The following is a 15,450-nucleotide window of genomic DNA, read 5'->3' as shown; positions in this document are numbered from 1 at the left end:
TTTCATTTTGATAGCTTGAAATAACTGTGAATGCACCTGATGTAGGATGTATAGCTGTTGTTGAGCATCCAGTCTCCACAGATGTGACTACTCAGCAAATGAAACAAGAAGAAAATTTGAAGGCATTATCTATGGTAAGCATCCATTCTAATATGTTTTGTCTTTAACTCTGTTTACTTTAAAAAAAAATAGAAGTTTATTTTGAAAGTTTTGAGTTTATAAGCCATTCTTACTAATTTCTCTCATGCAGGGAGCTATAAGTATGAATAGTAGAAACTGGTAAATAATCCAAAGATTTTATATTTCACTCACAAAGCATTGATTTGTGTATGTTTGTGTGAGTCACTCTTAATATCCTCATAAACTTAAATTAAAGTTCTGTTGCATTAAATCTGTATTCAATATAAATTATTTAAAATATATTTAGTTCCTTTTTGTTTGATACTCTTCCTTGTTTTTGCAAATCAAGTCTGGGAATTATTTATTAAAAATTTTTTTTTACAGTTTATTTATTTTGAGAGAGAGAATGTGCTAGCAGGGGAGGGACAAACAGAGAGGCAGAGAGTGAATCCCAAGCAGGCTCCACAATGTTAGTGCAGAGCCCGATGCTGGGCTCAGTCTCACAAACCTTGAGATCATGACCTGAGCTGAAATCAAGAGTCGGACACTTAACCAACTGAGCCACCCAAGTGCCCTCACCTTTTCACATTTTTTAAATTACTGGTCTGTGTGTCTTTTTGTTGAGTTGTAAGAAATTTTTAAATAGTAAGGATATAAGTTCCTTATCAGATATACGATTTCCAAATATTTTCTCCTGTTCCGTGAGTTATCTTTTCAATTTTTTTTTAATTAGAGCATGAATAGTGGAGAAGGGCAGAGGGAGAGAGAGAGAATTCCAAGCAGGCTCCATGCTCAGTGTGGAGCACAGTGCAGTGTTTTATCCCACAACCCTAGGATCGTGACCTGAGCCAAAATCCAGTGTCAGATGCTCAAGTGACTGAGCCACCCAGATGCCCCTGTCTTTTCATTTTCTTGATGGTTCCCTTTAAGTGCAGACGTTTTTAAATGTGATAAAGATCGTTTTATGTCTTTTTTCTTTTGTTGCTCAGGCTTTTGTTGTAATATTTAAGATATCTTTGTGAAAGCCAAGATCTTGAAGATTTACTCCACTTTTTCTTCTAATAGGTTTACAGATTTTACTGTAGTATTACATTTAAGGCTTTAATCCATTTTGAGTTAATTTTTTATATGGTATGCGGTTAGAGTTCTTCATTCTTTGCACATGACAATACAGTTGTCACACTATTTCTTTGAAAAGACCATTATTTCTTTATTGAATTCTCTTGCATTCTTGTCAAAAATCAATTGGCTGTAGATGTATGGATTTTTTTTTCTGGATTCTCGGTTCTATTCCATTTCCTGTCTCTTCTTGTACCAGTGATGCTCGATTGATTACTGTTGCTTTGTGGTAAGTTTTGGAATTAGGAAGTGTAAGCCATCCTACTTTATTCTTTTTTTAGGATTGTTTTAGCTATTGTGGGTCTCTTGTAATTCCATATGAATTTTAAAATCATCTTGTTATTTTCTACTCGACATAATCTAAGATTGTGATTGGGATTGCATTGAATCTGGGGATCACTTTGGGGGGGCTAGTCCCATATTAACAGTTTTCTAATTCATGAACATGGATATTTGTCCATTTACTTAGATCTTCTTTGATTTCTTTCAATAGCATTTTGTAGTTTGCAGGGTATAAGCTTTGCACTTCCTTTGTTAAATTTATTTTCAAGTATGTTGTATCTGAGGCTCTTGTGAATGGATTGGTCTTCTCAATTTCACTTTCAGGTTTTTCATTGCAAGTGTATATAGAAATACAATTGATTTTTGTATGTTGGTCTTGTATTTTGCAACTTTGCTGAACTAATTAGTTCTAATAGATTTTTAGTGGATTCCTTAGGATTTTCTATTTACAAGATCATGACATGTGAATAGAGATAGTTCTACTTCTGCCCTTCTGTATTAGTTTCTCAGTGCTTCTATAACAAAATGCTATCAACTAGGTGGTTCAAAACTACAGAAAGTTATTTTCTCAGTTTTGGAGGCTAGAATTCCAGAATCACCATCCCCCTTCTGAAGACTCTGAGGGAAAAACTATTCAGGCCTTTCTCCTACCCTCTGACAATTGCCAGAGATCCTTGTCATTGCTTGGCTTTATGGCAGCACATTTCCAACTTCTGCCTCCATTGCCACATGGTGTTCTTTCTGTATGTGTGTCCTGACTTTTCTTCTAAAGACACCTGTTGTATTGGATAGGGCCAGCCCTAATACAATATGACCTCATATTAGCCTGATAACATCTGAAAAAGCCCTGTTTCCAAATAAAGTTACATTCATGTTACTCAGCTTAGGACTTCAACATATCTTTCTCAGAAACAGAATTTGACTTAACACTTCTCCGTCTGGATATCTTTTATTTCTATTGCTTGCCTAGTTTCCCTTGCTAGAACCTCCAATACATATTGAACAAAAAAATGGCAAGAACGCATACTTTTGTCTCATTCTTGGTCTTAAGGGAAAGCATCCAGTCTTTCACCATCAAGTTTGATGTTAGCTCTGGATTTTTCATAGGTTTTTTTTTTTTTTTTATCAAATTGAAGTTTCAGTCTATCCTTGGTTTGTGTGAGAGGATTCTTAGGAAAGGATGTTGGCAGTTTTCATATGCTTTTTATGCATCTTTGGAGATCATGTGATTTTTGCTTTTTTTTTGTACTGATATGATGTATTACATTCATTATAACAGGATGTCAAATCAAAAATTGCATCCTACTTGGTCATGGCATGCAATTTTATGTTGCTGGATTTGGCTTGCTGGTATTTTATTAAGGATTTTTATGTGCAAATTCATAATAGATAATTCTTCTGTTTTCTGCTATGAATCTGACCCCAGATTCTTGGGTCAGGAGCTAAAGTCCTGATCCTCTTAGAAAGAAAGGTCTTCTGCAGGGACTTGCAAGGAGAAAGGGGCCTTATTTTCTTGGCTGCAAATGTCTGAGGTGGAGTCTCTGGTTTATTGAGCTGGGAAGAAGGAGCGGGGAGAGAGTCTTAGTTGAGATACCACAGGCTCTTACTTTGTTACCTTGTTTTCATCAGTTGCTCAAAAAGAGGTTTCTGTTGCCTTTATGACCATTTCCAGAGGCTTTAAATATTTGGTTTTATTAAATTTTGCCAGTTTCACTGGGGAGAGGGTCAGCAGAGCCTTATGATGTCATGCTGGACATAGATCTTGTAACCTTTTTATTTTTTTTTTTAAGTTTATTTATTTTGAAAGGGAAAGAGAAAGTGGGGGAGAGGCAGAGAGAAATGGAGACAGAATCACAAGGAAGCTTCACATGACAGTGTGGAGCCCAACAAGGGGCTTGAACTCATGAAGTGTGAAAACATGACCTGAGCTGAAATCAAGAGTCAGATGCTTAACTGAGCCACTCAGGTGCCCAGATCTTGTAACTTTTTAATTTATTAAAATTCATTTAAGTTTTAAGCCACCTAGTTAAAAAAAATTGGTGAGATTCGTCAGACTCTGGTTTCCATTGGATTAAAACCAGTGACAAATATGGCTGAAGTTGAAAGATTATGAAAGTGAAGAAGTGAAGTAAGCCTAGTAAATGCACATGGTAGATGGAATATGATTAAAGTTAAAAAGAAAAAGTAAAATAAGTAGCAAGAGACAAAAGAATTTGGCTTTTAAATTACTTCTGTTGATGAAATATTCTGAATAATTATAAAGGGAAAGCACAGTTTCCTCTCCTTTGTAATCAGAAGCATAGAAGAACTGTAAAAGCATAGTGCTTTTTGAGACATAGAACATATATTTGGGAAAATACATAAGGCATTGCTTATCTTTTCCTCTTCTAGGAAATGACCACAGGTGAACATACCCAAGATGAAACAGGTAACTGTTAATAAGGAAACTGCCAAAACTACCTGGTTAACACTAGCAGGGTGATTTAAAATTTTTTTTTTTTAATTTTAACTTAATTTTTTTTAGAGGGAGAGAGCATATGAGTGTGCATGTGCAAGTGGGTGAGGGACAGAGAGAGAGAGGAAGAGAGAATCTTTTTTTGTTTTGTTTTTTAAATGGTGATTTATTTATTTTGAGAGTGTGAGTGAGGAAGGGGCAGTGAAAGAGGGAGAGAGAGAATTCCAAGCAGACTCCACGCTGTCAGTACAGAGCCTGACATGGGACTCGATCTTATGAACTGTGAGATCATGACCTGAGCCCAAATCAAGACTTGGAAGCTGCTTAACAGACTGAGCTGCCCAGGCACCCCTAGTATTGGTATTGGTTAGTAAATGGGTCCTTGCTGGGAGTTGAACAAAAAGTTTCCACTGTTGAATGTTTTATCTCCAGGAGAAACTTGGATTCTTGGAATAATTACTTTATGAAGTGAGTTAAATGTTTAATAAAGAAGTATTATTTCCTCTGATCTGCACAGGTTTACTTTCTTCGAAGGTAACTTAAGTTATTTAATGGGAGGGAGGCATTTTCAATGAATAAAAGCTAATAATGCATGATTTCTTTTTTTTGTAGTAATAAAATACTACCCTAGTAAGGAATTAGTGGTATGGAAGATATTGAAACTTGTTGCTAGAGGATAAACACCTGAATTAAAAATGTTTTCTAAGCAAACAATCGTAAATTTCCAGATTCATCCTTCTGTTTTAATGTTGTTACATTTTCTCACAAGGTACCAATGATGGAAGCACTGAAGCTGCTATAACTTTACTTACAATGGGAGATCTAGTGTTGCAGTCAGAGATTGGTACAGAACAGAGTGATGGTAAGAATGAAAGATAAGGCCTACTGAAAAAAACCTTTTAAAATCCAACTTCTAAGAAATTATACCCACAGTTGAGTAATAAGTCAGTACTTTTACATTTGAAGTTGGTATAATTTTGTTGTTTTTCCAGAAGTAAGTAATATGTGTGCATTGATGCACCCACCTCAGCCCATTTAGATGTAGTGGCCACCATTTCAAGATAGTACACTTGGTTTATTGAAAAAAGGTTGTATTTCTGGAATAATCCAGTGAGTCCTCCACCTTTCTCATCATAAACATTGGTTAATTGAGATCACTGATCACTTTATACAGGTTTCTTTAGCCAAAGGAGCTCCTGCTTTGGATAGTCTTCACAATTACCTGACAGTGGAATACCGTATCAAGGGACAATAACAGTCAATGACATAATTTAGTTTGGACTGTTTCGTTAGTTTGAACTGAGCCAAAATATATGTCCACCCAGATTTTTAATATTTTAGGCTGGCCTTAATGGAGAAGCTATGGTCTTTACTCTCTAAGCACCTTCTATTTTAAGTACATTAAATGGATAGTTACATTAATTATTTTCCTGTTAATTATTGTGCCTGGACATGAGTGGGTTGCCATTTTTACTATATATTATTCAGGGCCTATAACTATATATTTATCAACGAATTCTCTGGTCTGTGTTTCTTACATGGCTCATTCTCTCTCTCTCTGTCTCTTTTTTTTTTTTTTTTTTAAGTAAACTGTACACCCATCGTGGGGCTCAAATTCACGACCCTGAGATCAAGAGTCACATGCTCTACTGACTGAGCCAGCCGGGCACCCCTATATGGCTCCTTTCTCAGTGATAGAGCATTGCTTTGGAGCCTGTCACAAATCTCTAGAACCTAAAATACAGGTTTTTAAAAATTGTAAATGAAGGTGATAATATCTTGAAACTTATTTGAGGCTATGTAGTTACTGAAGGCAAAAAGATTCATTTTTACTTATAATAGCACAAAAATTTTAGTGTGTGAGAATTATTAAGCCTATAGTTGTTTAATGTTGAAGGATTTACTTTCTTTGGATATCTACTTGTGTTGGGTCAATTTTAATTTTCTGTTCTTTTCTGTAATAGGAGTATGTGTACTTCTTGATGTTCATTCAAAGGATAAAAGCTGTGTTCCTTTTAGCCCAGATAATGTAAATCACAAAATTGTTCGTGAATGTCAGGAGCTTTCTTCACCTGTCAGTAGTACATCTCCTTCACCATTAGAAGAAAACAAGATTGTATTGGAAGAGCAAAGTACTAAAGAAGAAATTGGTTTAGTGGAGGAAGTAAAGGAAAATGCTATATCAACCAGGTTTAATTTGCTTTATTTTTTTTCCTTTTTTTTTCTTTTCTTTTTTTTTTTTTTTTTTAAGTAGGCTTCATGCCCGGTGTGGAGCCCAGTGCAAGGCTTGAACTCATGTCCCTGAGATCAAGACCTGAGCTGAGATCAAGAGTTGGATACTTAACTGACTGAGCCACCCAGCCCAGATGCCCCTACTTTGCTTTATTAAACTCTTGAGTTTTACTAGAAAATAAGAGTGCCGGGTTGGCTCAGTTGATTAAGCATCTGACGTTAGCTCAGGTCATGATCTCATGGTTTGTGAGTTCAAGCCCTGCATCAGGCTCTCTGCTGTCAGCACAGAGCCCACTTTGGATCCTCTGTCTCCCCTCTCTGCCTCTCCCCTGCTTGCACTCTCTCTCAAAAATAAATAAGCATTTAAAAAAATTATGAAGAAATTTATTATAATAAATATATTTAAGTCAACTATCGATTAATTTATAATAGCTTTTGAGTAATACTTGTGTAAGTGTAAATTTCACTGCTAATTTTTCAGCCTTTAAAGTGAGGATTGGCTGGTTTGACTTTAATGGTTTGAATATTTCTATTTATTTATGTATTTTAAGTAGGCTCCACACCCAATGTGGGGCTTGAACTCATGGACCTGAGATCAAGAGCTGCATGCTCTACTGACTGAGCCAGCCAGCGACCCTTAATGGTTTGCATATTAAAGTTAATGCAATATGTGCATCTTTGAAGCTTTAATGAGATAGTTTTATGTAACTATAGTCTCTGTTTTACAGACATGGTCCAGATTCTCTTTCCTTCTCCACACTTTCAGTAAAGTAACTTTAACATTAAAAAATGAACACTTAACAGAGATTGTGGCACCTGAGAAGGTGACACGTAACTATATAAGAGTAGTGAAGAAGGTGAGAGAGCTAATTCTGACACAGTTGATGAATTTCTCTCTCTTCCCATCTTTTTTTTTCTAGGAATACAACCTCTGATGTGACCAGTAATTTGAGAATGAGAAGTAGATTTGCCAAGCCTAAGCCAAATCTTAAGACTTTAAGGACCAGCAGGTTTGGCGTTCATCAGGAAGTTCCCAATTTGTTTGCAAGCCAAGGAGAAGTAGTAGAAAGTCAAAGAGGTAAATGTGTTTCCCTTAAACAGCTACAAAATTACTTTTATAGGAGAATTTGCATTAACATTTCAAGTAGAATATTTGGTTGTTAAAATTATTTTAATTTACTATTAAAAAGTTTCAAAAAGTAGAATGACTTATAAAATAAATACCAATAAACCCATCAACTGGCTTCAGTAATTATTACCCTTTGCTCTATAGATGACCCTTACTAACACAGGTTTGAATTGCATAGGTCTACTATACATGGATTTTTTTGATAAACAGTATAGTACTATAAATATATTTTCTCTTCCTTAGGATTTTCTTAATATTTTATTCTAGTTTTATTGTAAGAATTTGGTATATAATACATATACAAAATATGTTAATTGACCATTTATGTTACTGATAAAGCATCTGGTCAACAGTAGACTATTAGTAGTTAGGTTTTTTGGAAGTCAGTAGTTAATATGCAGATTTTTGACTGCATGGGAGGTTTATACCCCGATCCCCCCATGTTATTCAAGGGTCAACTGTATGTATTTGATCAGACATTTTTTGTATGTGTGCACATGGAATAATCAAATAAACATTTTTAAAGGCAGATATACATGATGTGGCAAAAAAATAAGACCGTGTCTATAAGGTACAAAATTTAAAAAACTTCTTCCTTGGTTCCCAGTCCCCTAATCTCACTTGCAGTGGTAAACTGCCATTAAGTTTGTAGACTTCCAGGAGTGTATTATACACACAAGCATCTAAATGTGAGGCTGTGTGTGTGTACATACGTGCATCCACATATGTATACACATATATGTACATAAACACATGTATATTCCTTTCAGAAAGAATAAAAATCTAAGCATACTATATCATATATAGTGTTCAGCCCTTAGGAAAAAAACAATTTTACTGAGATAATTCTATGTAATACAGTTAAACCCTTTGAAGGGTACAATTCAGTGGTTTTCATATATTCACCAAGTTATGTAACCATCACTGTTAGCAGGCACTCCCATTTCCCCAAGTTCTAGGCAATCACTAATCTTTTTCTGTCTCTGTAGATTTGCTTAGTTTTGATGTTTTGTATGAGTGGAATCACATAAGTGGTCTTTTGTGTGGATGTCTTTTACTTAGCATGTTTTCACAGTTCATCTATGTTGTAGTATACGTCAAATACTTCATTTCTTTTTCTTGTCAAGTATTCCATTGTATAGCTATATTACATTTTGTTTATTCATTTATCTGTTGTTGGGCTTTTGGGTTGTTTTCTGTTTTTTGGCTCTTGTAAGTGACGCTGCTAAGAACATTCATGTATAAATTTTTGTGTGGACATAGTTTTCATTTCACTTGGATTTACATCTACAAGTAGAATTGCTGGATAATATAGTAGTTCTATGTTTAACCTTTTGAGAAACAGTCAAACTGTTTCAAAAGTGGTAGCAGCATTTTTTAATTTTTTTGCTTATTTTAGATTTTTTGTTTTATTTTTAAGTAATCTCTACCCCCAACATGGGGCTTGAATTTGTAACCCCCAAGATCAAGACTTACATGCTCTACTGACTGAGCCAGCCACACACCCCAACATTTTGTATTTTCACCAATATTCTGTGAGGGTTTCAGTTTCTATTCTCTCAGACCCTTGTTATTAGATATTCTAGTTATCGTGAAGTAGTATCTCATTGTAGTTTTGATTTGTGTTTACTTGATGACCATTGATATTGAGTATCTTTTCATGTGCTTATTTATGTATCTTTTTTTTAGAGACATGTCTATTCAGATCTGTGCTCATTTTTAAATTGGGATATTTGTCTTTTTAAAATCTTTTTTTTTTTTTATGTTTATTTTTTGAGAGAGAGAATGTGAGCAGGGGAGGGGCACATAGAGAGAGGATCTGAAGTAGGCTGTGTTCTGAGAGTGGAGAGCCGGATATGGGTCTCGAACTCACAAACTGAGATCATGACCTGAGCCGAAATCAGATGCTTAACCAACTAAGCCACCCAGGTGCCCCATGGGATTTTTCTCTTTTTAATATTAAGAGTTCTTTATATGGTAGCATTCTTTTTAAAGATTAGTGTATTGAAAAAAATCTGTCTATAGGGTCACATAGGGCTCTTTTATTTTTTTAATGACCTTACTACTTTGTGATGTACATGTTGAATCCTACTGCCACTTCTTTTTCCACCTCCCCTCCCTACCAAAGGCCCAACCCCTTTAGGTGCTAGTGAGAGCAGGAAAAAATGCATGCAGTAAGCTGTCTAGATTGTATAAAATCCTATAGGTAGAAGATCTGGATGGTTAGCAACATCTTTTCCCTGTTTGGGGGTTCCTGGTTTTTGGTATTTCCTTTCAACCAGCAGTGCCTATGGTTCAGTTAGTTAATTCATTACTTACTCTGCGTTCAGGAATACCCAGAAGCTGTTTCAGTATGCAGGGTGAGGTTACCTTACTTACTTATTTATTTTATTTTTATTTAAAAATGTTTAATGTTTTATTAAATTTTTTTTTAATGTTTATTTTTGAGAGAGTGCAAGTGGGGGAGGAGCAGAGAGAGAGACAGAGAGAGGGAGAGAAACAGACACAGAATCCGAAGCAGGATCCGGGCTCTGAGCTGTCAGTACAGAGCCTGAAGCGGGGCTCAAACCCATGAACTGTGAGATTAGGACCTGAGCCGAAGTCAGACAGTTAACTGACTGAGCCACCCAGGGGCCCCTAAAAAAATTTTATTTAAATGTTTGTTTATTTTTGAGAGAGAACGTGAGCAGGGGAGGGGCAGAGAGAGAAGGAGACAGAATCTCAAGCAGGTTCTGTCCTGTCAGCACAAAGCCTGACATGGGGCTTGAACTCATGAACCGTGAGATCATGACCTGAGTCTAATTCGGATGCTTAACTCACTGAGCCACCCAGCTGCCCCTAAAAATTTTTTGACTGTGGTTGACACACAGACATTAGTTCCAGTCATAGTACGTAGTGATTCAACAAGTTTGTACATCATGTTCTGCTCTCCAGAAGCATACCTACCATCTCTCACCATACAGTACAATTACAGTACCATTGATTATATTCCTTATGCTGTGCCTTTTATTCCCATGATTTATTCATTCCATAATTGGAAGCCTGTATCTCCCACTCCCCTTCATCCACTTTGCCCATCCACCTACTTCCCTCTGGCATCAATTTTTACTTGGTATTTATAGGTCTGATTATGCTCTTTGTTTATTCATTGGCTTTTTAAAGATTCCATAGATGAGTGAAATCATTTGTTGTTTGTCTCTCTCAGTCTGACTTATTTCACTTAGCATAATACCCTCTAGATCTGTCCACGTTGTCGCAGATGGCCTGGTGTCGTCCTTTTTTTTTTTTAAATTTTTTTTAATGTTTATTTATTTTTGAGACAGAGAGAGACAGAGCATGAACGGGGGGCGGGTCAGAGAGAGAGGGAGACACAGAATGTGAAGCAGGCTCCAGGCTCTGAGCTGTCAGCACAGAGACTGATGTGGGGCTCGAACTCACGGACTGTGAGATCATGACCTGAGCCGAAGTCGGCCACTTAACCGACTGAGCCACCCAGGCGCCCCCCGTGTCGTCCTTTAATGGCTGTGTAACATTCTGTTGTGTGTGCATGCCACATCTTATCTGTTCATGTATTGATGGACACTTAGGTTACTTCGGTATCTTGGCTTTTGTAAACAGTGCTGCAGTAAACATAGAGTTGCTGCACATATCCTTTGAATTAGTGTTTTCATTTTCTTTGAATACCTACTAATGGAATTTATTGAATGATATGGTAATTCTAAATTTCATTTTTAGAGCAATATCCATACTGTTTTCCATCATGCCTGTATCAGTTTACATTCCCACCACTAGTACACAAAGATTCCTTTTTCTCTACATCCTGAGTTTATTTTTGTGTATAGTAGAAAGTGGTCCAGTTTCATTCTTTTGTATGCAGCTGTCCAGTTTTCTCAGTAACATTTATTGAAGAGGCTGTCTTTTCCCCATTGTATATTCTTGCTGCCTTTGTCATAAATGGACCATATAAATGTGGATTTATTTCTAGACTCTCTGGTGTCTTCCATTCATCTACTTTTTTGTGTGTGGGCCAGACCATACCGTTTTGATAATTACAGCTTTGTAGTATATCTTGAGATGTGGGAATATGATACCTCCACCTTTGTCTTTCTTTCTCAAGATTGCTTTGACTATTCAGTCGTGTGATTCCACAGAAATTTTAGTATTATTTGGTCTAGTTTTGTGAAAAATGCTGTTGGTATTTTGATAGGGATTTGAACGTAACTCTTTTATATAGAAGTCATTTTATTCTTCTTTGTGGAGCAGCTCCCTCCCCAACATTTCCCCCAAGGTGGAGCTAGACCTCACATGTACCCACCTCTAAACTTCTTTTGTATGTGGGTTTGTGATTATATTGCTGTCATCATAGGGTGGACCTAAAATTGCTGTGACAACCACGAGTGAAAAATGTGTAGTGTAGCATTCATTAATCCTCTGTTTCAAAAATCTCACTGGCCAGGATCACTCTTCTGCCATGTGAATAAGCTTAATTTTTGGATTAAGAGAAATTTGGAAGAGTTGCTATATACTGATCTGTCTTTGAGGAGAGAACATATTTCTAATGTGGAGGTTTTAGCTGTACTGTTTTGGACTGTATCTTAAGTTTGTTTTTTGTTTAAGAAACTGAGAAAAATGGTTCTGAAGCAATGGAGGAATTACAAGATAAAAAATTTGAATCACTTACAACAGCACTGAATAAGGAGCAGAACATCTTGGCATGTGAACATGGTATTGAAGAGATGACTATTTCTCAAGAAGCAAACCTAACTGAAAGGTAAGAGGGAGGAGATTCCGGAATTTTGTTTATATTCTCTTTCAGCTACAGTAATTAGCTATAGCTTTAGGAATTTGATTGGCAAAAGGGGGGGTTCTGTTGCATTAAATGTATTTTAAAAATTTGGACACCATTAAATAATCTTTGACTCATTTAGCTCTAAACATTACTCTGTGGTTGTCCACTTGGTTTCACATTCAAAACTGTAATACATACTCTGAAGCTCTAATATATACTAATTTCTCTTTCAGAAATGATGATCAAGAAGAGGAATCTCAAAAGGTTCAGTTATCTTCAGTTGATCCAATTGTTTGCTCTGAAACAAAGCCCCATACGCTTGGTTCAGATATGGGTCTCAGTGAGATTTGTATCAAAGAGCCCGAGAGAGAGGACTCTAATGGAGACACTGTGCTTACACTTAATGTGTCAGAGGTAAAAGAATGTAAAATATATCATGGGGGGGCTGGGTGTGTATTCCCCACTTAAAAAAAAATTAAGGTGTAATTTACATAGAATAACCTTCACCCTTTTATGTGCACTTCTGCAAGTTTTGGCAAACATATATAGTTGTGTGAACACATGAACGGTTCCATCATTCCCCACATTTCCCAGGGCCCTTTTTTAGTCACCCCCTTTTACCACCCTCACTACTTGGTGATCACTGATCTGTTTTCTTTCCCTATAGTTTTGTCTTCGCAAGAATGTATTGTGATATATTTTTTTATTAAGTGTATTTTTAGTCTTTGGAGCATAGATAAAATAGCCAATACATAGCTTTGCCATAAAAATTTGGAAAAAGGAAGTGTTTTGTATACAGACTATTTACCTCTTGCTTGCTGGCCTCTGAGTCTGAGAAATACGTTGCAGGTGTTTCCTTGAGATATTATTATATGTTCATTGCTGTGTGAGGTATTGGACAGACAAAGTTAGGGGACTCATATGAGTGAATGCTTAGGCTCTGATGGGTGCTATGAAAGCAAGTTGCACAAGACTCTTAAAGGAGTGGTCCTCAATCCAATCCAGTAAAATCAGTATCTGGAAATAAGGTGTAGGCATTTGCAGGATTTTGTTTTTTTGTTGCTGTTAAAGGTTCTTAAGTTATTCTAATGTGTAGCTGGGACTGAAAGAATCCACGTGGGTGGCTTAGTTAGTAAGTGTCTGACTCTTGATTTCAGCTCAGGTCATGATCTTGTGGTTTGTGAGTTCAAGCCCCACATTCTGCTCCATGCTGATAGTGCCGAGCCTGCTTGGGATTATCTCCCACTCCCTCCCCCTGGCCCCTGGTCTCAAAATAAATAAATAAACTTACAAGAAAAAAAAAATCCTGGATCTAGAAGAACGGGTATGAATTAGCCAGTTAAAGGGAGAGGAACATGTGTAAAGAACAGGTGTGAAACAGCATGTCATATTCAGGGAGTATAATTAGTTATGAGTGGAATATAAATGAAGAAGTAGTTAGAGTGAGGTTGGCAGCCTGGGAACAGATCATAAAAAGAAATTTTTATGGCTTGTTAAGGAGTTTGGATTATATCCAAAGTTAAGGGATTTTCCCTACCCCCCCAACGTGTTTGTTTTTACTTCATATTTTGAAATAATTTCAAGCTTGTTGAAAAGTTTCAAAGATCTTACATAGAATTCTTACATAGAATCTTTACTTAGATTCATTAGTTATAAACATTTTGCTTCATTTGCTTTTTTTCTGTCTTGTTCTCCATCTCTATAGATACATACTTTTAAAAAACTGAACCATTTGAAAGTTGCAGATGTGAGACTTCACCCATAAATACTGCAGCTTATATCTGATATGAACGAGGACGTTTCTTATAGAGAAATGATACTCTTGTCATACTCAGTATTACCATACTATCTAATATTGATTTAATAACAATATGTAATACATAGTTCCAGTCAACGCTCTCACATTGCATTTAGTTGTGATTCTCCTTATTCTCTCACTGTCTTTCAGTGTTTATTTATTTATTTTGATAGAGCAGGGGAGGGGCAGAGAGAGACGAAGACAGAATTCCAAGTAGGCTCCTTGATGTCAGTGCAGACAGAGCCAAACATGGGGTTCGATCCCATGAACTATGAGATCATGATCTGAGCTGAAATCGAGAGTTGGAGGGCGCTTAACTGACTAAGCCTCCCAGGCACCCCTCTCCTTATCCTTTTTTTTTTTTTTTTTGAGAGAGAGAGCATGTGCACCTGTGCGCACATGTGCAGGAGGGACAGGGGAGAGGAAGAAAAAGAATCCCAAGCAGGCTCCATGCTGTCAGCGCAGAGCCTGATGTGGGACTGGATCTCATAACCGTGAGATCATGACTTGAGCTGAAATCAAGAGTCAGATGCTTAACTGACTGAGCCACCCAGGCACCCCTCCTTATTCTCTTTTAATCTAGAGTAGCCCTCCTGCCCTTTTTCCTCTTTTGTGAATTTGACATTCCAGGCTAATTTACAATCAGGGTTTTTGTTGTTGTTCCCTATTATTAGATTCAGGTTAAATATTTTTTGGCATGATTATTACCTAGGTAACGTGTTCTTCCTTTTGTATACCTTTATTAGACATGTAATGTCAGTTTGTCCCATTATTGATGATGTTGACTAATTACTTGGCTAGAATGGTGCCTGCTAGATTTCTCCATATAACAGCATCTTTTCCACATAGTGTTAGTAATTTTTCATATGACACCCAACAGACTTCTACCTAGTAGTTTTAGTATCAGTTGATGCTTACCTGAATCAATTATTGACATTGTTGGTTACAAAACGTTTAAGTTTTAAGATTTTAAGCAGTAGAGAATTATAGTAAGAATTGTATTTTAGAGATTAAGTTGTTGGCAGTTTTGTGGAAAACAGATTGGAAGGAGCTGTGTTGGAGGCAAGGAAACATTTTGCTTCCATTCAGATGTTATCTAATAGCACAATGGCTGCTATTATAGTGGGGAAAGAGAGAAGGTTGAAGGATTTGAATCTCTCTTTCCTGTTGCTTCAAAAATAATTTGATGAAATTCTCATATTTAACAATTTACTGGGAATTTCTTTGTGTATATGTATGTTTATTTAAAGGAATCAAAAGTTACTGGTACTACTGGTTTCAAAACATTTGGAAAATTATATATGGTTAAATAGTTGAATTTTGAAGCAGTCACTCTTCCTGTATCCAATTGTCTGGAAAGCTTTTTAAAACTAAAATTTGGTTGATCTCATTCTTGAATTTTAATTAAATTTTTTTTAGTGTACACCAAGTAGTATGCCAGAAGTTCAACAGGAGAATGTAATCAATTCTCAAGATTTAACAGGTATGATAATCTGCTTTGATAAATCATCATCAAACTAAATAGT

General features: G+C 36.3%; 1 protein-coding gene across 6 annotated transcripts in view; it reads left to right on the top strand.

Annotated features, from left to right (window-relative positions):
* Positions 1-15,450, top strand: part of BDP1 (BDP1 general transcription factor IIIB subunit) — a 95,153-nt gene that overhangs the window by 56,228 nt on the left and 23,475 nt on the right. For 4 of the 6 annotated variants that reach the window (XM_086699352.1, XM_086699335.1, XM_086699328.1 and 1 more), the window contains exons 26-33: positions 15-134; positions 3,913-3,949; positions 4,746-4,838; positions 5,941-6,166; positions 7,129-7,286; positions 11,955-12,108; positions 12,360-12,540; positions 15,344-15,407. In XM_086699352.1, the coding sequence (XP_086555478.1) occupies positions 15-134; positions 3,913-3,949; positions 4,746-4,838; positions 5,941-6,166; positions 7,129-7,286; positions 11,955-12,108; positions 12,360-12,540; positions 15,344-15,407 (1,033 nt within the window). The remainder of the gene's footprint in view (positions 1-14; positions 135-3,912; positions 3,950-4,745; positions 4,839-5,940; positions 6,167-7,128; positions 7,287-11,954; positions 12,109-12,359; positions 12,541-15,343; positions 15,408-15,450) is intronic. The other 2 variants (XM_086699345.1, XM_086699366.1) reach the window with 2 other exon arrangements.

This window comes from Puma concolor, chromosome A1, assembly GCF_028749965.1.
Source record: "Puma concolor isolate L17-30 chromosome A1, mPumCon1.1.hap2, whole genome shotgun sequence".
In the NCBI taxonomy this organism is placed as follows: Eukaryota; Metazoa; Chordata; class Mammalia; order Carnivora; family Felidae; genus Puma; species Puma concolor.
This window is presented reverse-complemented; position numbering and strand designations above follow the sequence as displayed.